This window comes from Oncorhynchus gorbuscha, linkage group LG04, assembly GCF_021184085.1.
Source record: "Oncorhynchus gorbuscha isolate QuinsamMale2020 ecotype Even-year linkage group LG04, OgorEven_v1.0, whole genome shotgun sequence".
Lineage (NCBI taxonomy): Eukaryota > Metazoa > Chordata > Actinopteri > Salmoniformes > Salmonidae > Oncorhynchus > Oncorhynchus gorbuscha.
The window spans coordinates 14363272-14383679 of record NC_060176.1 but is presented as its reverse complement, the minus strand read 5'-3'; the positions used below and the strand labels follow the sequence as shown (position 1 = coordinate 14383679).

General features: G+C 45.1%; 1 protein-coding gene across 1 annotated transcript in view; it reads left to right on the top strand.

Moving 5' to 3' along the window:
- The window catches only part of LOC124033696 (transcription factor 25-like), a 31133-nt gene that overhangs the window by 6106 nt on the left and 4619 nt on the right, over positions 1 to 20408 (top strand). Inside the window, exons 7-17 of the mRNA XM_046345883.1 lie at positions 1470 to 1600; positions 5859 to 5958; positions 7389 to 7482; positions 7627 to 7719; positions 10788 to 10893; positions 11037 to 11196; positions 11695 to 11782; positions 13679 to 13837; positions 14448 to 14538; positions 15207 to 15286; positions 19430 to 19505. Coding sequence (XP_046201839.1) covers positions 1470 to 1600; positions 5859 to 5958; positions 7389 to 7482; positions 7627 to 7719; positions 10788 to 10893; positions 11037 to 11196; positions 11695 to 11782; positions 13679 to 13837; positions 14448 to 14538; positions 15207 to 15286; positions 19430 to 19505 — 1178 coding nt within the window. The remainder of the gene's footprint in view (positions 1 to 1469; positions 1601 to 5858; positions 5959 to 7388; positions 7483 to 7626; positions 7720 to 10787; positions 10894 to 11036; positions 11197 to 11694; positions 11783 to 13678; positions 13838 to 14447; positions 14539 to 15206; positions 15287 to 19429; positions 19506 to 20408) is intronic.

Genomic DNA, 20408 nt, shown 5'->3' with positions numbered 1-20408 from the left:
CATCCTTAAGATGTTTCTACAACTTGATTGGAGTCCACCTGTGGTAATTTCAATTGATTGGACTTGATTTGGAAAGGCACACACCTGTCTATATAAAGGTTCCACAGTAGACAGTGCATGTCAGAGCAAAAACCAAGCCATGATGTCAAAGGAATTGTCCGTAGAGCTCCGAGACAGGATTATGTCGAGGCACAGATCTGGGGAAGGATACCAAAACATTTCTACAATTAGGCCTTTATGGTAGAGTGTCCAAATAGAAGCCACTCCTCAGTAAAAGGCACATGACAGCCCATTTGGAGTTTGCCAAAAGGCAACTAAAGGCTCTCAGACCATGAGAAACAAGATTCTCAGGTCTGATGAAACCAAGATTGGCCTGAATGCCAAGCGTCATGTCTCGGGGCTACCTGGCACCGTGAAGCATGCTGGTGGCAGCATTATGATGTGGGGATGTTTTTCAGTGGCAGGGACTGGAAGGCTAGTCACGGTCAAGGGAAAGATGAACGGAGTAAAGTACAGAGTGATCCTTGATGAAACCTGCTCCAGAGCACTCAGGACCTCAGACTGGGGCGAAGGTTCAGCTTCCAACAGGACAACGACCATAAGCACACAGACACAGATCTGCAGAGAAGAATGGGAGAATCTCCCCAAGTACAGGTGCACCTTAGAAGATTCGAGGCTGTAATAACTGCCAAAGGTGCTTCAACAAAGTACTAAGTAAAGGGTCTGAATACTTATGTAAATGTGATATTTCAAATTTCTAAAAACCTGTTTTTGCTTTGTCATTATGAGGTATTGTGTGTAGATTGAGGGGGGAAAAACAATTTATTCCATTTTAGAATAAGGCTGTAATGTAACAAAATTTGGAAAAAGTCAAGGGGTCTGAATACTTTCCGAATGCACTGAATAGCTATATATCGAATTGTCTTATCATTATCTTTATTCCACATACACATCTATATCAAATTGATGCAATTTCAACATACTGCAACTGTACACACATTTAACCAATAATGTGTATAAATCCTGGATGACTGATGGGGCGCTGTATTGAAGCTACCGCGCAGCCATCTTGGTACTCCTCCTCAATTGTAATTAAAAAAATAAAAAGCCCTCACCTCCCTGTAGACTGTCTCGTCATTGTTGGTAATCAAGCCTATTACTGTTGTGTCGTCTGCAAACTTGACGATTGAGTTGGAGGCGTGCGTGGCCATGCAGTCATGGGTGAACAGGGAGTACAGGAAGGGGCTGAGCACACACCCTTGTGGGGCCCAAGTGTTGAGGATTAGCGAAGTGGAGGTGTTGTTTCCTACATTCCCCACCTGGGGGCGGCCCATCAGGAGGTCCAGGACCCAGTTGAAGAAACTTAGCCTCTGAATGGGCAATACATAGCATCAGCAATCCAGGGTTTATATACGTCATTGCATGTAACTCACATAGAATAATACTGTTCGTAATATTTCCTCCTTCAGGTATCTCAATGACCCTACTGGAGTCCAGGGATGGTCTACAGTACTTCACCTTCGAGCACAGCCGGGACTACCAGCAGATTCAGTTCAAGTTCCTGGACTCAGTGGAGTCCATGGATCCCAACAACATTGTGGTAAGGCTACACCCACGGTCTCAGGGAGATTGATCAGCAAAGCCGTGATGCATGTCTCAAATATCTAGGACAATTGATATGCATGAATTTAGATTCTAGATAAATCCCGACTAAGATTAGGTCACGGCATGAGAAACTAGAGGTGAATTTATTTGAAATTTCAGGTTGAGGACATACAGTAGCAAGAATAAGTATGTGAACCCTTTGGAATTACCTGGATTTCTGCATAAATTGGTCATCAAATTTGAACTGATCTTCATCTAAGTCACAACAATAGACAAACATAGTGTGCTTAAACTTATAACACACAAATTATTGTATTTTTGTTGTATATATTGAATACATTATTTAAACATTCACAGTGTAGGTTGGAAAAGTATTTGAACACCCTAGGTTAATGACTTCTCCAAAAGCTAATTGGAGGCAGGAGTCAGCTAACCTGGAGTCCATTCAATGAGACGAGATTAGAGATGTTGGTTAGAGCTGCCTTGCCCTATAAAAAACACTCACAACATTTGAGTTTGCTAGTTCACAAGAAGCATTGCCTGATGTGAACCATGCCTTGAACAAAGAGATCTCAAAGACCTAAGATAAAGAATTGTTAACTTGCATAAAGCTGGAAAGGGTTTCAAAAGTATCTCTGAATGCCTTGATGTTCATCCGTCCACGGTAAGACAAAGTGTCTATACATGGAGAAAGTTCCGCACTGTTGCTACTCTCCCTAGGAGTGGCCGTCCTGCAAAGATGACTGCAAGAGCACAGTGCAGAATGCTCAATGAGGTTAAGAAGAATCATACAGTATCAGCTAAAGACTTACATACATCTCTGGAACATGCTAACATCTCTGTTGACAAGTCTATGATATGTAAAACACTAAACAATAATTTTTATTTTATTTATTTTATTTTATTTCACCTTTGTTTAACCAGGTAGGCTAGTTGAGAACAAGTTCTCATTTGCAACTGCCACCTGGCCAAGATAAAGCATAGCAATGTGAACAGACAACAACATAGAGTTACACATGGAGTAAACAATAAACAAGTCAATAACATAGTAGGAAAAAATAATCTATATACATTGTGTGCAAAAGGCATGAGGAGGTAGGCAATAAATAGGCCATAGGAGTGAATAATTACAATTTAGCAGATTAACACTGGAGTGATAAATGATCAGATGAACATGTGCAGGTAGAGATACTGGTGTGCAAAAGAGCAGAAAAGTAAATAAATAAAAACAGTATGGGGATGAGGTAGGTAAATTGGGTGGGCTATATACCGATGGACTATGTACAGCTGCAGTGATCGGTTAGCTGCTCAGATAGCAGATTTTTAAAGTTGGTGAGGGAGATAAAAGTATCTAACTTCAGAGATTTTTGCAATTCGTTCCAGTCGCAGGCAGCAGAGAACTGGAAGGAAAGGCGGCCAAATTAGGTTTTGGCTTTAGGGATGATCAGTGAGAAACCTGCTGGAGCGCGTGCTACGGGTGGGTGTTGCCATCGTGACCAGTGAACTGAGATAAGGCGGAGCTTTACCTAGCATGGACTTGTAGATGACCTGGAGCCAGTGGGTCTGGCGACGGACAAGTAGCGAGGGCGAGCCGGCTAGAGCATACAGGTCGCAGTGGTGGGTGGTATAAGGTGCTTTAGTAACAAAACGGATGGCACTGATAAACTGCATCCAGTTTGCTGAGTAGAGTATTGGAAGCTATTTTGTAGATGACATCGCCGAAGTCGAGGATCGGTTTTGCGGCGTGAGTGAAGGAGGCTTTGTTGCAAAATAGAAAGCCGACTCTAGATTTGATTTTGGATTGGAGATGTTTGATATGAGTCTGGAAGAAGAATTTGCAGTCTAGCCAGACACCTGGGTACTTATAGATGTCCACATATTCTAGGTCGGAACCATCCAGGGTGGTGATGCTAGTCGGGCGTGCGGGTGCAAGCAGCGAACGGTTGAAAAGCATGCATTTGGTTTTACTAGCGTTTAAGAGCAGTTGGAGGCCATGGAAGGAGTGTTGTATGGCATTGAAGCTCGTTTGGAGGTTAGATAGCACAGTGTCCAAGGAAGGGCCAGAAGTATACAGAATGGTGTCATCTGCGTAGAGGTGGATCAGGGAATCGCCCGCAGCAAGAGCAACATCATTGATATATACAGAGAAAAGAGTCGGACCGAGAATTGAACCCTGTGGTACCCCCATAGAGACTCCCAGAGGACCGGACAACATGCCCTCCGATTTGACACACTGAACTCTGTCTGCAAAGTAGTTGGTGAACCAGGCAAGGCAGTCATTAGAAAAACCGAGGCTACTGTGTCTGCCGATAAGAATATGGTGATTGACAGAGTCGAAAGCCTTGGCCAGGTCGATCAAGACGGGTGCACAGTACTGTCGATGGCGGTTATGATATTGTTTAGTACCTTGAGCGTGGCTGAGGTGCACCCGTGACCGGCTCGGAAACCGGATTGCACAGCGGATTCGAAATGGTCAGTGATCTGTTTGTTGACTTGGCTTTCGAAGACCTTAGATAGGCAGGGCAGGATGGATATAGGTCTATAACAGTTTGGGTCCAGGGTGTCTCCCCCTTTGAAGAGAGGGATGACCGCGGCAGCTTTCCAATCCTTGGGGATCTCAGATGATACGAAGGAGAGGTTGAACAGGCTGGTAATAGGGGTTGCGACAACGGCGGCGGAGAGTCAGACATAGAGGGTCCAGATTGTCAAGCCCAGCTGATTTGTATGGGTCCAGGTTTTGCGACTCTTTCTGAACATCTGCTACCTGGATTTGGGTAAAGGAGAAGCTGGGGAGGCGTGGGCGAGTAGCTGCGGGGGGGGGGGCGGGGGGGGGGGGGGGGGGGATTTATCGGTGGTGACCGTGTTACCTAGCCTCAGTGCAGTGGGCAGCTGGGAGGAGGTGCTCTTGTTGAATGGTGTTCATGGGAGGACACCACAGAAGAAGCCACTGCTGTCCAAAAAAAACATTGCTGCACGTTTGAAGTTTGCATAAGTGCACCTGGATGTTCCACAGCGCTACTGGCTAAATATTCTGTGGGCAGATGAAACTACAGTTGAGTTGTTTGGAAGGAACACACAACACTATTTCTGGAGAAGAAAAGGCACAACACACTAACATCAAAGCCTCATCCCAACTGTAAAGTATGGTGGAGGGAGCGTCGTGGTTTGGGGCTGCTTTGCTGCTTCAGGGCCTGGACAGCTTGTTATCATCGACGGAAAAATGAATTCCCAAGTTTATCAAGTTGTTTTGCAGGAGAATGTTAGGCTATCTGTCCGTCAATTGAAGCTCAAAAGAAGTTGGGTGATGCAACAGGACAATGACCCAAAACACAGAAGTAAATCAGAATGGCTTCAACAGAAGAAAATATGCCTTCTCAAGTGGTCCAGTCAGAGTCCTGACCTCAACCCGATTGAGATGCTGTGGCATGACCTCAAGAGAGCAGTTCACACCACACATCCCAAGAATTTTGCTGAACTGAAACAGTTGTAAAGAGGAATGGTCCAAAATTCCTCCTGACCGTTGTGCAGGTCTGATCCGCAACTACAGACATTTTTTTGGTTGAGGTTATTGCTGCCAAAGGAAGGTCCAGCAGTTATTAAATCCAAGGATTCACATACATTTCCATCCTGCACTGTGAATGTTTACACAGGTCACAACAATTTATGGGTTCACATACTTTTTCTTGCCACTGAACATGGTTTCTAATGTTTAGACAAACGGTGATCCTACCCCCTGAACCCCCCCACAACTCCCCCACCCGTCTGCCTGTTTTCCCCACCTGTCCCCCCACCCCCTGTCCACCCCAACCTCCCCCGTCTCCCCCTCTCCCTCACCCTGCCCGTCCACCCTACCCTCTCCCTCCCTCCCCCACCCTCTACTCTTCTGTCCCCCTGCCCTCCCCCATCTCCCTCACCCTGTCCACCCTAACCTCCCCGTTTCCCCCACCTTCTTCCTGTTTCCCCCACCCTCTTCCTGTTTCCTCCCCCTGTCACCCCGCCCTCTTCCTGTTTCCCCCACCCTCTTCCTGTTTCCCCCACCCTCTTCCTGTTTCCTCCCCCTGTCACCCCCGCCCTCTTCCTGTTTCCCCCACCCTCTTCCTGTTTCCCCCACTCTCTTCCTGTTTCCCCCACCCTCTCCTTGTCTCCCTGTCCCCCGCCCTCTTCCTGTTTCCCCCACCCTCTTCCTGTCTCCCCAACCTCTTCCTGTCCACTCCACTCTCCTCCTGTCCTCCCCCATCCTACACTCTCCCCAGGCCCTGTTACAGATGAACCCCTACCACATTGACTCCCTGCTGCAGCTCTCTGATGTCTGCCGCATACAGGAGGATCAGGAAATGGCCAGGGACCTAATCGGTGAGTATCAGGGACCTGATTGGTGAGTGGGACTCCAGTCTTTGCTCTGGTTGGCAAGAAGGGTCATACTCAAAGCTCTGATTGGTGAGTTGAGGATCCTCTCTGCTGTATCCTCTTGCTCAAGGTTTGTAAATGTGTCATGAGACCCCTTTGGTATGTTTCCTTGGACTCTTATACAATTGAATCTCGGTCCCAGATAAATAGTTGGAATAAGTTTATGCAACATTATTCTTGATAAACATTGGTGTACTTTGGACAGTACATGTTACACCTATACCACACATTGCTCTAGTATGTCAGATATTACCTGATGCCAGGGTTTCTTCAACTACGGTTTGGGACCCAAAGTAGGCCCTGAGCATGTGAGTGGTGGGTTGCGAGTTAGGAGTAAACATTTATAAACACACACTATTTCTTCTTAATTTGGGTGGTTTGAGGACAGTAAATTTCTCATTTGGGTCTCGGGCTGAAAAAGCTTAAGAACCTCTGCCTTATGCAATTGATCTAGATAAGGTTTAATATTTAATTTGAGTCCGCTGTGTCCACCGCATGTTTATTCTCTGAAAGACTCTAAATTGGGGGGGGGGGGGGGGGGGGAGAGAACAACAAGGGGCCAGCATGCAATGTAGCGTATTTGAGATTCCTCAGGTAATGCATTTAGGCAGGAAATCTTACCATACTGTTACTCCAAGTCTGTCGCTACTAGCCTGCTAACATCGTCTATGAATGAGTTGATAAATACAGTTAAGGTTTGAGCAGAGCTTTGGTCAGGGCTAAATCACATCAATACAGAGCAAGCAAAAGCAGCTTCCATTTACAGTGACTTCTCTCTGACCTCCAAGGTGAAAGTAGATTTTCAGCCACACGTAACTGAATTGAACCCATCTAAAGTATTTATTGGTTATCTAGCCACGTGTTTGCACTGTACACAATACATTCAAACAACCCACTGATTCTTCCTATATAGCGACTGAAAGTGCATGTCAAGATTCTTGATGTGTGGGTGTGGCCCCTCTCATCCTGTCAGCTGCTCCTGATCATGCTAATGAGGTCCTACTCAAATTAACTCATTACAGCAGCTCTGGAATTTTTTTATACAGTTGTATAATCTTATTTTGCAGGGGCTTATTACATTGGAGATCCTACCAGTGCTGCTACCGCTAGGTAGCTAGTCTTGTTGATGTAGTTGTTGACACTGGAACTTGCAAGGGAGAAGGTGAGGGGTTTCACTTAAAGCTGTTTTCATGCCTTCCAGCAGAGGGAGACATTTATGTTTTTACAAAAGACAAACACAGACAGGTGGAAGGTATGGGTATGGTGATCTACCAATTGAGAATCATATTTAGCAGCCAGGTAGTGCTGGCTAAAGTGATATATTTTCACTTGTCTTTGATATAAGACTGTGTGGTGTGTGTGTGTGTGTGTTTCAGAGCGCGCCCTGTACAGCTTTGAGTGTGCATTCCACCCTGTGTGCAGCCTGACATCAGGAACCAGCAGACTGGACTACCTGCGACCAGAAAACAGGTTAGATAATACATCTCTGCTATACAGGTCATTCCACAAACACTGTTATGAAGGGCCTTTTTCTTAAATTTCCATTGAATATTTAAATTTACTAGGTTTATAATGTAAGTATATTCTTTGTCTGTATATTTATCCTCTCTGCAGGGCATTCTACTTGGCTGGTTATAAGCACATGATGTTCCTGGAGAGGAGGGGATGCCCCCGGACAGCCCTGGAGTACTGCAGACTCATCCTGAGGTGTGTGTGTGTGTGTGTGTGTGTGTGTGTGTGTGTGTGTGTGTGTGTGTGTGTGTGTGTGTGTGTGTGTGTGTGTGTGTGTGTGTGTGTGTGTGTGTGTGTGTGTGTGTGTGTGTGTGTGTGCACCCCAGGTGTCAGGGGTAGAGGGAAGGTGAGAATCGCATAATGGAAGAAGTACAGCGACGGTCTAAGACAAACAGTGCAGATAAAGACTAAATGTGTGTTATTTATTCGGACAAAAAGAGCCAATTGAAAGACAAAACAGTGCAGATAAAGACTAAATGTGTGCATTTAAAAGATTAGAGTCTAATACATGTTTATCAAGTCACTGATTTCCTTATATGAACTGTAACTCAGTAAAATCTTTGAAATTGTTGCATGTTGCAACAGGTGTATAAAACCGAGACCACCGTCATGCAATCTCCATAGACCAACATTGGCAGTAGAATGGCCTTACTGAAAGAGCTCAGTGACTTTCAACATGGCACCGTCATAGGATGCCACCTTTCCAACAAGTCAGTTCATAAAATTTCTGCCCTGCTAGAGCTGCCCTGGTCAACTGTAAGTACTGTTGTTGTGAAGTGGAAACGTCTAGGAGCAGCAAACGGCTAATAGTAGGCCACACAAGCTCACAGAACAGGTTCGCAAAGTGCTGAAGCAGAGCAGCCGCACACAAGCCTAAGATCTGATCTCACTAATGTTCTTGTGGCTGAATGGAAGCAAGTACCTGCAGCAATGATCCAACATCTATTGGAAAGCCTTCCCAGAAGAGTGGAGGCTGTTATAGCAGTAAAGGGGGGAACCAACTCCATATTAATGCCCATCATTTTGGAATGAGATGTTTGACGAGCAGGTGTCCACATACCTTTGGTCATGTAGTGGTCCTGTGTAGCTCAGTTGGTAGAGCATGGCGCTTGTAACGCCAGGGTAGTGGGTTCGATCCCCGGGACCACCCATACGTAGAATGTATGCACACATGACTGTAAGTCGCTTTGGATAAAAGCGTCTGCTAAATGGCATATATTATTATATAAAAAAACAGATTGTTCAAACAATTTAAATAAAATATATTTTATGATGTGATATTTGTAGTTTATTAAATGGCACAAAGGCTGTGCTTTGCTAATCTGCGCCGATCCCAATTGTTAACTAAAATGTCCTCTTATAAAGATTCCTTCTCATATATTATCATAATAAAGATCTTACCACACTTCATATCAACTAAACAAACAAAAACCCAAGTCAGATTTCTATATATTACCCAGGAATGACTCCTCTATAAGGATCCATTACTGGTCATAAAACCTGGCTAAGCGGTATGACAGTACAACACCCATGGGACAGTCCACACACTATGGAAGGGCTATTACTACACATGCATCTGCCTCAGCCCTGTGTTTTAGGCCTTTAGCCTTTATCTTATCTAGGATGTGGTGGTCATGGTGTATTAAACATTATGAACATCTGCTCTTTCCATGACATAGACTGACCAGGTGAATCCAGGTAAAAGCTATGATCCCTTATTGATGTCATTTATTGAAGGGAAGTAGACAGGTTAAAGAAGGATGTTTAATCCTTGAGACAATTGAGACATGGAGTGTGTATCTGTGCCATTCAGGGGATGAATGCACAGATACAAGACAAAATATTTAAGTACCTTTGAATGGGGTATGGTCGTAGGTGCCTGGGTTTTTCACACTCAACAGTTTCCCGTGTTTATCAAGAATGGTCCACCACCCAAAGGACATCCAGCCAACTTGACACAACTGTGGGAAGCATTGGAGTCAACATGGGTCAGATCCCTGTGGAACACTTTCAGCACCTTGTGGAGTCCATACCCAGATTAATTGAGGCTCTTCAGAGGGCAAAAGCGGGTGGAACTCAATATTAGGAAGGTGTTCCTAATGTTTTGTACACTCAGTGTTTATCTTTGATTTCTGTCAAACACTGGCTTCCTCCCCTCACGGTGGTGTGTGTCTGCTCTGTATAAGCATCCACAATGGAACACGTTGTGACGGCTGTCCCTCTCAGGCCTGCTGTGTTATGATCAGGAGGACCTTATCTCTGCTTCAGTAGATGACTGATAGGAATACCAGATGAACGGCCCTGCCGCCCGCAGCAGCTCTGTCATATACCACATAGAGGGCCCTGCTTTTTGTTGCGGAAATGGAGACACTGCTTTTACCGGTATTTCCAGCATTATCCAATAGTGTTGGGAGGTAGAAAACCATAGTAAATGTTGTTTAATTGAAACAAGTTGTCTCCAATCAATATCTGACCGTGACTCGAACCCAGGTCCAGCGACTGCCAAGCCCTTAACCTGTTACTCCAAGAGGTCCGAACCTCTTAACGAGCTCGCTAGGTGTTGGATTAGGGTTGCTTCACTACCCCCTTCCTTAGGGAGAGCGTGTCCCCAAGCTATGCCTAGTCCCTCACGAGTACATGCCGCTCGGATGGCCTAATGTGCACCAATCCCACTTCTGACACCAATGTAGCAAATTTGGAGGGTAGCCCCGACCGGGACTCAAACGCGGATCCACAAACCCAGATCCAGTGACTGTCAAGCCAACAGGTGTTGATTTTATAGTTGCTGGATCCGGGTTTGAATCTGTTGGGGCTACTACCCCCCGAATTACATACAGTGTATTTCAATGGTTGGTTTCATTGAATATCCCCTTTAACTGACCCCAATTTACGAATTTTTAGCTACAACTTCCAAGTCTGTTGGAGAGGATCAGCTTGAGCAAAATAAGGTGTAGAATCACTGATTTACAAATAGTATTCCCTGCCAAATGATAGTAAATAATTATATCACACGCACCACAGACATTGTTTGATTGTAGACCTTGTCAATTCAATTACATTTCCTCAATTACATTTCCAATGGCACAGATTCTGGTCACGGGTTGTCATGGGTCCACTTTTAATAAAGAAACCATTTATTTTATTTCTGTAATGTTTATTTATATAGTAGTTATGTGGTCTTAGTTATGTAGGCGAAACTGAATGAAGTATTCATTGAAGAAGAGGAGCTGTGTTTCATTCCGTCATCTCCTTTCTCTCCCAAGTCTGGACCCTGACAGCGATCCCCTCTGTATGCTACTGCTCATTGACTTCCTCTCCCTGCGCTCACGAGAGTACAACTTCCTCCTCCGGCTATACCAGGATTGGGAGGTGAGACGAGTGTGTGTGCAATATTTTCCCTGTGTGTGTGTGACCTCATAACAGTGTGTCTGATTTCTGTGTGTGGTGTGTGTATTGTCTGATTTCTGTGTAGTGTGTGTATTGTCTGATTCCTGTGTGTGTGTGTTTCCCAGGTGCACAGAAACCTGTCCCAGTTGCCAAACTTTGCCTTCTCTGTGGCTCTGAGCCACTTCCACCTGAGTCAGGAGGATCAGACTGAGTCAGAGGAGAGGGAACGGCTCAAACACAAGGCTGACCTGCTGCTGCAGGACGCTCTCATCATGTTCCCTGGAGGTTAAAGTCACACACACACAGGCCTGAGAGGGACAGCCATCAGAATGTGTTCCACCACGGATGCTTATATAGAACACACACACACACACACAGGCCTGAGAGGGACAGCCATCAGAATGTGTTCTACCATGGATGCTTATATAGAACACACACACACACACAGGCCTGAGAGGGACAGCCATCAGAATGTGTTCTACCATGGATGCTTATATAGAACACACACACACACACACAGGCCTGAGAGGGACAGCCATCAGAATGTGTTCCACCATGGATGCTTATATAGAACACACACACAGGCCTGAGAGGGACAGCCATCAGAATGTGTTCTACCATGGATGCTTATATAGAACACACACACACACACAGGCCTGAGAGGGACAGCCATCAGAATGTGTTCCACCATGGATGCTTATATAGAACACACACACAGACAGACACACACACACACACAGAAAAGAGACCAATGCCTGATATCTGTTTGTTTGTGTTCCCCAGTGTTGATGCCTCTGTTGGACCTGTGCACAGTGCAGCCAGACGCTGCTGTATCGTCACATGACTTCTTTGGACCCAGAAGCCAGTTGGGGTAAAACATCTGCTTCAACCGAGGCATCATGTCTCCCTGTCTTTCATGTCTTTCCTATATCAAATCAAAGTTTATTTGTCACGTGCGCCGAATACAACAGGTGTAGACCTTACAATGAAATGCTTACTTACTTACAGGCCCTAACCAACAGTGCAATTTTTAAGTAGAAAATAGGTATTAGGTGAGCAGTAGATAAGTAAAACAATTTTTTAAAACAACAGTAAAAAGACAGTGAAAAATAACAGTAGCGAGGCTACATACAGTAGCAAGGCTATATACAGTAGCGCGGCTATATACAGTAGCGAGGCTATATACAGGCACTGGTTAGTCTGGCTAATTGAGCTAGTATGTACATGTAGGTATGGTTAAAGTGACTATGCATATATGATAAACAGAGTGTAGCAGCAGCGTAAAAGAGGGGTTGGGGGAGACACAATGCAAATAGTCCGGGTAGCCATTTGATTACCTGTTCAGGAGTCTTATGGCTTGGGGTTAAAAGCTGTTTAGAAGCCTTTTGGTCCGAGACTTGGCACTCCGGTACCACCTGCCATGCGGTAGCAGAGAGAACAATCTATGGTGGTCTTATTAAAACATGTTGGTATTACAGACTCAATCTGGGACCAGTTGAAAGTGTCAGTGAAGACACCTGCCAGTAGCACACATTCTGCTAATCCGTCTGGCCCCGCAGCCTTGTGCATGTTTACCTGCTTAAAGGTCTTACTCACGTCGGCTACGGAAAGCGTGATCACACAGTCATCCGGAACAGATGATGCTCTCATGAATGCCTCAGTGTTGCTTGCCTCAAAGCGAGCATAGAAGTGATTTAGCTCGTCTGGTGGGCTCGTGTCACTGGGCAGCTCGCGTCTGTGCTTCCCTTTGTAGTCTGTAATAGTTTGAATGCCCTGCCACATAAGACGAGCGTCGGAGCCGGTGTGGTACGATTCAATCTTAGCCCTGTATTAGTGCTTTGCCTGTTTGATGGTTCGTCTGAAGGGCATAGCAGGATTTCTTATAAGCTTCCGGCTTAGAGTCCAGCACCTTGAAAGCGGCAGCTCTACCCTTTAGCTCAGTGCAAATTTTGCCTGTAATCCATGGCTTCTGGGGTATGTAAGTACAGTCACTGTGGGGACGACGTCCTCGATGCAATTGGAAGAATATCCTGCTAGTTGAATATCCATGTCATCATTCAGCCACGATTCCGTGAAACATAAGATGTTACAGTTTTGTCCCGTTGGTAAGGTATTCGTGGTCGTACCTCGTCTAATTTATTGTCCAATGATTGTACATTGACGAGTAATATTGAAGGTAACGGCAGCTTTCACACTCGCCTTCTGCGGATCCTTACAAAGCACCCCGCCCTGTGTCCTCTGTACCTGCGTCTCTTCCTCTTGCCCATAACGGGGATGTTGTCCTTGTCGGGTGTTCGCATAGTAGTATATCCTGTGCTTCCCGCTTGTTGAAGAAAAATCTTTGTCTAATCCGAGGTGAGTGATCGCTGTCCTGATATCCAGAAGCTCTATTTTGCCGTAAGAGACTGTGGCAGAAACACAAAATAAGTTACAAATAACGCAAAAAACCCACATAATAGCACAATTGGTTAGGCGCCTGTAAAACTGCTGCCATTTCTTCTGCTGCCATTTTACTATGTGCACCTCTTCTGTGTCAGTCAGCCTAATGGAATCATGTCTCCCTGTCTGTCATGTCTTCCCTATATGCACCTCTTCTGTGTCAGTCAGCCTAATGGAATCATGTCTCCCTGTCTGTCATGTCTTCCCTATATGCACATCTTCTGTGTCAGTCAGCCTAATGGAATTGAATCATCATTTATTGTCATGAAATTGTATTAGAGTGACAAATTGAATTGTTCCTTTTTCCCATCTCTTTCCCTCTTTCTAGGCAGTCTCCTGCCCTGGCTGAACTGGTGTCTCTGTACGTGGGGCGGACGCACACCCTGTGGAGGGAGGGAGGGGTCCTGCTGTGGCTGGAGGAGTGTGTGAGGGAGGTGTTACGACGAGTCGACGCTAAAGACCCTCTGGTGGAGGACTGCCAAAACAAGTAAGAGCCCCTTGGACTCTAGACCACTGGCATTATTACCTTTCCAACCGGGCAAACTGTTCCTCATTACCCCATTCACCTTTATCCTCAAATTCACACGGAGTTTTTCTGTTCAATAATTAATATTCATTGATTCAGTGGAGCAATGTTCAGTGTGGATTCCAAGCTTGCTGCCTTAAAATTAAATACAAAAATAGATTGTTTTTCTACCATTGTTCCACTCCACATTTCCAATGTGAAAGAAAAATTATAGAACATTTTCCAAATTAATAAAATATAATTAAGATGTCTGGATGTCTTCACACCCCAGGGTTAATACTTGGTGGAAGCACATTTGGCAGCCATTACAGGTGTAAAACATATGTATAGTTTTTGTACTGTTACCCCTTTTTTGTGATCCCGGCCGGCCAAACCCTCCCCTAACCTGGACGACTCTGGCCCAATTGTGCGCCGTCTCATGGGTCTCCCGGTCACGGCTGGCTGTGACACAGCCTGGCAGCTACCCCGGGGCTGTAGTGACGCCGGGTTAGACCGCTGCACCACTCAAGAGGCCCCGACCTATGTGTCTCTGACTTCGGTTTCCTCTCCTGTCTCCTCCACCCCCACCTAGGAGGAAGCAGAGGTACCAGAGTGCCCCTCTGAACATCCATCGCCACGTCATCCTGTCTGAAATCAAAGAGGCCATCTCCACTCTACCGCTGGTGAGAGACTCAGGCAACAGCCACTCTACTATACCCTGGTCACCAGTTCTGTTTCTGATTTAGCCCAGTCATTCATTGTCATGTTGTTTGTTAAATCAGAAACGGATTTGGCAACCAGCTTTACTCTATTATAAAGTCTGTGTCTCATATAGCACCCTATCCCCTTATATTGCATGACTTTTGACCAGCCATAACCCTGGTCAATAGTAGCACACAGTATATAGGGGAATAGAGTGACTTATCTAATCATAGTATAATTTCCTTACTGCTTTATCACATGATCATGAATGGTTGTATTCATTCATTCTGTACAATGTATATCCTGTATGTTTATAACATGAAATGTCCCACAGAGTAAATGTGGTTTGCATGAGCGTAGCGTACACATACACAACCGCTACAGTACAGAGCATGCCAAATCATGCTGAGAATGTAGTCCTCTAGTTGAAAGAGGGAATTAACCACTGGCATACGGCTTCCTTATCGGTTGCATGAAGAACGCAATCCAATATAATGATTGGACATCCTCATCAAGAGGTCCTCATAACACAAACAAGATCAATGTTGATGTTTTGGATGCATGACAATTACATCAGTAACAGAGTGTTAGTGAGGATAGGCCTTCAATATGTTTACTGTAATGGTGAATTGTGTGTGTTCTCTCCCAGGAGGTGACCACTCAGTCGGTGATGGGGTTCGATCCTCTCCCCCCGCTGGACTCAGTGGTCTCATACACACGGCCTGAGAGGTAACCCTCCAAACATGTCCTAACTTGTGTCATTATACATATCTTGTGCAAGGTAAGGTATGTACCAGTGCAGGTTTTTATATAGTACACACAATACAGTTGAAGTCGGAAGTTTACATACACTTAGATTTGAGTCATTAAAACTCATTTTTCAACCCCTCCACAAATTTCTTGTTAACAAACTATAGTTTTGGAAAGTCGGTTAGAACATCTACTTTGTGCATGAGACAAGTAATTTTTCCAACAATTGTTTACAGACAAATTATTTCACTTATAATTCACTGTATCACAATTCCAATGGGTCAGACGTTTACAATAACCTAAACTGACTGCCTTTAAACAGCTTGGAAAATTCCAGAAAATGATGTCATGGCTTTAGAAGCTTCTGATAGGCTAATTGACATATGAGTCAATTGGAGGTGTACCTGTAAATGTATTTCAAGGCTTACCTTCAAACTCAGTGCCTCGTTGCTTGACATCATGGGAAAATCAAAATAAATCATCCAAGGTCTCCTAAAGATGAACGTACTTTGGTCCGAAAAGTGCAAATCAAACCCAGAACAACAGCAAAGGACCTTGGGAAGATGCTGGAGGAAACGGGTACAAAAGTATCTATATCCACAGGTAAACAAGTCCCATATCGACATAACCTGAAAGGCTGCTCAGCAAGAAAGAAGCCACTGCTCCAAAACCGCCATAAAGAATCCAGACTACGGTTTGCAACTGCACATGGGGACAAGATCCTACTTATTGGAGAAATGTCCTCTGGTCTGATGAAACAAAAAATAGAACTGTTTGTCCATAATTACCATTGTTATGTTTGGAGGAAAAAGGGGGGAGGCTTGCAAGCCGAAGAACACCATCCTAACCGTGAAGCACGGGGGGTGGCAGCATCATGTTGTGGGGGTGCTTTGCTGCAGGAGGAACTGGTGCACTTCACAAAATAGATGTCATCATGAGGAAGGAAAATTATGTGGATATATTGAAGCAACATCTCAAAGCATCAATCAGGAAGTTAAAGCTTGGTCGCAAATGGGTCTTCCAATTGGACAATGACCCCAAGCATACTTCCAAAGTTGTGGCAAAATGGCTTAAGGACAACAAAGTCAAGGTATTGGAGTGGCCATCACAAAGCCCTGACCTCAATCCTATAGAAAATGTGTGGGCAGAACTGAAAAAGCGTGTGCGAGCAAGGAGGCCTACAAACCTGACTCAGTTACACCAGCTCTGTCAGGAGGAATGGGCCAAAATTCACCCAACTTATTGTGGGAAGCTTGTGGAAGGCTACCTGAAACGTTTGACTCAAATTAAACAATTTAAAGGCAATGCTACCAAATACTAACTGAGTGTATGTAAACTTCTGACCCACTTGGGATGAAATAAATAAAAGCTGAAATAAATAATTCTCTCTACTATTATTCTGACATTTCACATTCTTAAAATAAAGTGGTGATCCTAACTGACCTAAGACAGAGAATATTTAATGTCAGGAATTGTGAAAAGCTGAGTTTAAATGTATTTGGCTAAGGTGTATGTAAACTTCCAACTTCAACTGTATATACAAAAACCATATATACAGTACATTCGGAAAGTATTCAGACCCCTTTACTTTTTCCACATTTTGTTACGTTAGTCTTATTCTAAAATGTATTAAATCTATTTTTTCCCTCATCAATCTACACACAATACCTCATGACAAAGCAAAAACTGTTGGTTTTTTGCATTTTTGCAAATGTATTCAAAATATTAAACTAAAATAAACCATTTACGTAGGTATTCAGAACCTTTACTTAGTACTTTGTTGAAGCCCCTTTGGCAGTTATTACAACTTCGAGTCTTCTTGGGTATGACGATACAAGCTTGGCACACCTACATTCTTCTCTGCTCCTCTCAAGCTTTGTCAGGTTGGATGGGGAGCGTTGCTGCAAAGCTATTTTCAGGTTTCTCCAGAGATTTTAGATCGGGTTCAAGTCCAGGCTCTGGCTGGGCCACTCAAGGACATTCAGAAAATTGCCCCGAAGCCACTCCAGTGTTGTCTTGTCATTGTCCTATTGGAAGGTGAACCTTCGCCCCCAGTCAGAGGTCCCGAGCGCTCTGGAGCAGGTTTTCATTAAGTAGCACTCTGTACTTTGCTCCGTTCATCTTTCCCTCGATCCTGTCTAGTCTCCTAGTCCCTGCCGCTGAAAAACATCCCCACAAGCATGATGCTGCCACCACCATGCTCTGCCGTAGGGATGGTGCCAGGTTACCTCCAGACATGACACTTGGCATTCAGGCCAGAGAGTTCAATCTTGGTTTCATCAGACCAGATAATCTGGTTTCTCATGGTCTGAGAGTCTATAGGTACCTTTTGGCAAACTCCAAGTGGGCTGTCATGTGCCTTTACTGAGGAGTGGCTTCTGTCTGGCCACTACCATAAAGGCCTGATTGGTGGAGTGCTGCAGAGATGGTTGTCCTTCTGGAAGGTTCTTCCATCTCCACAGAGGAATTCTGGAGCTCTGTCAGAGTGACCATCGAGTTCTTGCTCACCTCCCAAACCAAGGCCCTTCTCCGATTGCTTAGTTTGGCCGGTCGGCTAGCTCCAGGAAGAGTCTTGGTGGTTCCAAACTTCTTCCATTTAGGAATGATGGAGGCCACTGTGTTCTTGTGGACCTTCAATGCTGCAGAAAATATTTTTGTACCCTTCCCCAGATCTGTGCCTCGACACAATCCTGTCTCGGAGCTGTAAGGACAATTCCTTTGACATTACGGCTTGGTTTTTGCACTGACATACACTGTCAACTGTGGGATGTTACAGACAGTTGTTTGCCTTTCCAAATCATGTCCAATCAATTGAATTTACCACAGGTGGACTCCAATCAAGGACTCCAGTCTGAGGACAGCCCACCCATATGTCTGAGGACAGCCCACCCATATGTCTGAGGACAGCCCACCCATATGTCTGAGGACAGCCCACCCATATGTCTGAGGACAGCCCACCCATATGTCTGAGGACAGCCCACCCATATGTCTGAGGACAGCCCACCCATATGTCTGAGGACAGCCCACCCATATGTCTGAGGACAGCCCACCCATATGTCTGAGGACAGCCCACCCATATGTCTGAGGACAGCCCACCCATATGTCTGAGGACAGCCCACCCATGTGTCTGAGGACAGCCCACCCATGTGTCTGAGGACAGCCCACCCATGTGTCTGAGGACAGCCCACCCATGTGTCTGAGGACAGCCCACCCATGTGTCTGAGGACAGCCCACCCATGTGTCTGAGGACAGCCCACCCATGTGTCTGAGGACAGCCCACCCATATGTCTGAGGACAGCCCACCCATATGTCTGAGGACAGCCCACCCATATGTCTGAGGACAGCCCACCCATATGTCTGAGGACAGCCCACCCATATGTCTGAGGACAGCCCACCCATATGTCTGAGGACAGCCCACCCATGTCTGAGGACAGCCCACCCATGTCTGAGGACAGCCCACCCATGTCTGAGGACAGCCCACCCATGTCTGAGGACAGCCCTACTATTTCTGCCTGGTGGTTGCTTTTTCCATACAAGCTTTACACACATGGCCACTGAGAAGTGTTTTGATTGATAAAGAACTGGGGATGTATAAGTGGTTGAAGTAATGACTTTTATTAACATAAAAGAAGAGCGTTCTTTGGGTTCAGAAAAACTATTAGGACATACTTATAATGATCTACAGTGAGGTCCAAAAGTACTTGGAAAGTGACATTTTTGGAATGGTTAATAATACATGATTTATAATTTATTTATGTTGGGCACACAATCTGAAACAACCAAAACTAACTGCAAAGGCATCCAACAATTTTGTAGTATTGCGTATTAATTTTGTAGTATTGCGTGTTATGAATATGGGGCCAAATATGACATTTTCGACTACTTTAATACACATATAAGTACATTTGCCCAATACTTTTGGTTCTCTAAAATGCGTGGTCTATGTACACATTCCAAAGTGCAGGAGTACAGAGCAAAAACAAAAAAACATGGACCTCACTGTATATGATGGTTGATATAATTTATGGTCATGGGAGAATCCTTATCAGCAGAAGAGTGTCAGAAACGTATTGTATGCTTGTGTTATCCTGTTAGCTTTCTCACTTGTCTCTGTGTTTGCAGGCAAAGTGTGGGAGCCTCCAATGAGAGCACCCTGTCACTGTTCTTCCGCTCTCTGCTGCCAAACTTCAACCTGCAGGTAAGTGTGTGAGCTAGGCCAAGGGGGAGCTACAGTAGACTAGGGGTATGCAACCATGGTCCTCAGGAGCTGCAGTGTCAGGCAGATGGCTTGGGTTCTTTCGTTCAAGTCTGTGCCTGATTATTTAGATCTGGAAAACTCTGATTCCAATCAGTGACATTAATGGATATGGATTTGACAAAGAAGTAGCAGAGGAAGAGGACATCAGCAGACACTGTGGTCCCTGAGGACAGAGCTGCATGCCCCCAAGCGTGGAAAATCTAAGAAAAGGTCCCCTGCTTCATAGAACATCATGACTGCTTGTTCTTTGACCCCAATATCCCATCTTCCGTTAATGACCTCATAAAAACCCACTAATGTGTGTGTGTGTGCGTGCGTGCGTGCGTGCGTGCGTGCGTGCGTGCGTGCGTGCGTGCGTGTGTGTGTGTGTGTGTGTGTGTGTGTGTGTGTGTGTGTGTGTGTGTGTGTGTGTGTGTGTGTCTGTGTTTTTTAACATAGGGCAGGGACTTTGAATAAGATGGCATGGGAAACACAGCCTTATAATGATAATATAGCTAGCATCTCCACCGTGCCTTTCCCAATGGGAGACCAATAGGGAACATCAGCTGTTGAGGCATATGACCTCCCTCACACAGAAGAGTGTAAAAAGAGATTAGAAAGATCACAGGATCCTTCAATTGGCACGTTGCTGCAGCAGACAATGAAAACATTCATAAAGTGTACCGAGAGTCAGAGAACCTGGTCTGTCTCCTCCTCAGAGCTCCCAGATTCCTCACGTACACTAGCCCAGTTTGTTGCAAGGCCATGGTCAGCGGGATGAGACATCATCATAATCATCTCGAAACGTTTTTGTTTACATTTCTGGGAGTGCTGAGCTAATGGAGACATCCTGGACTACTGTTA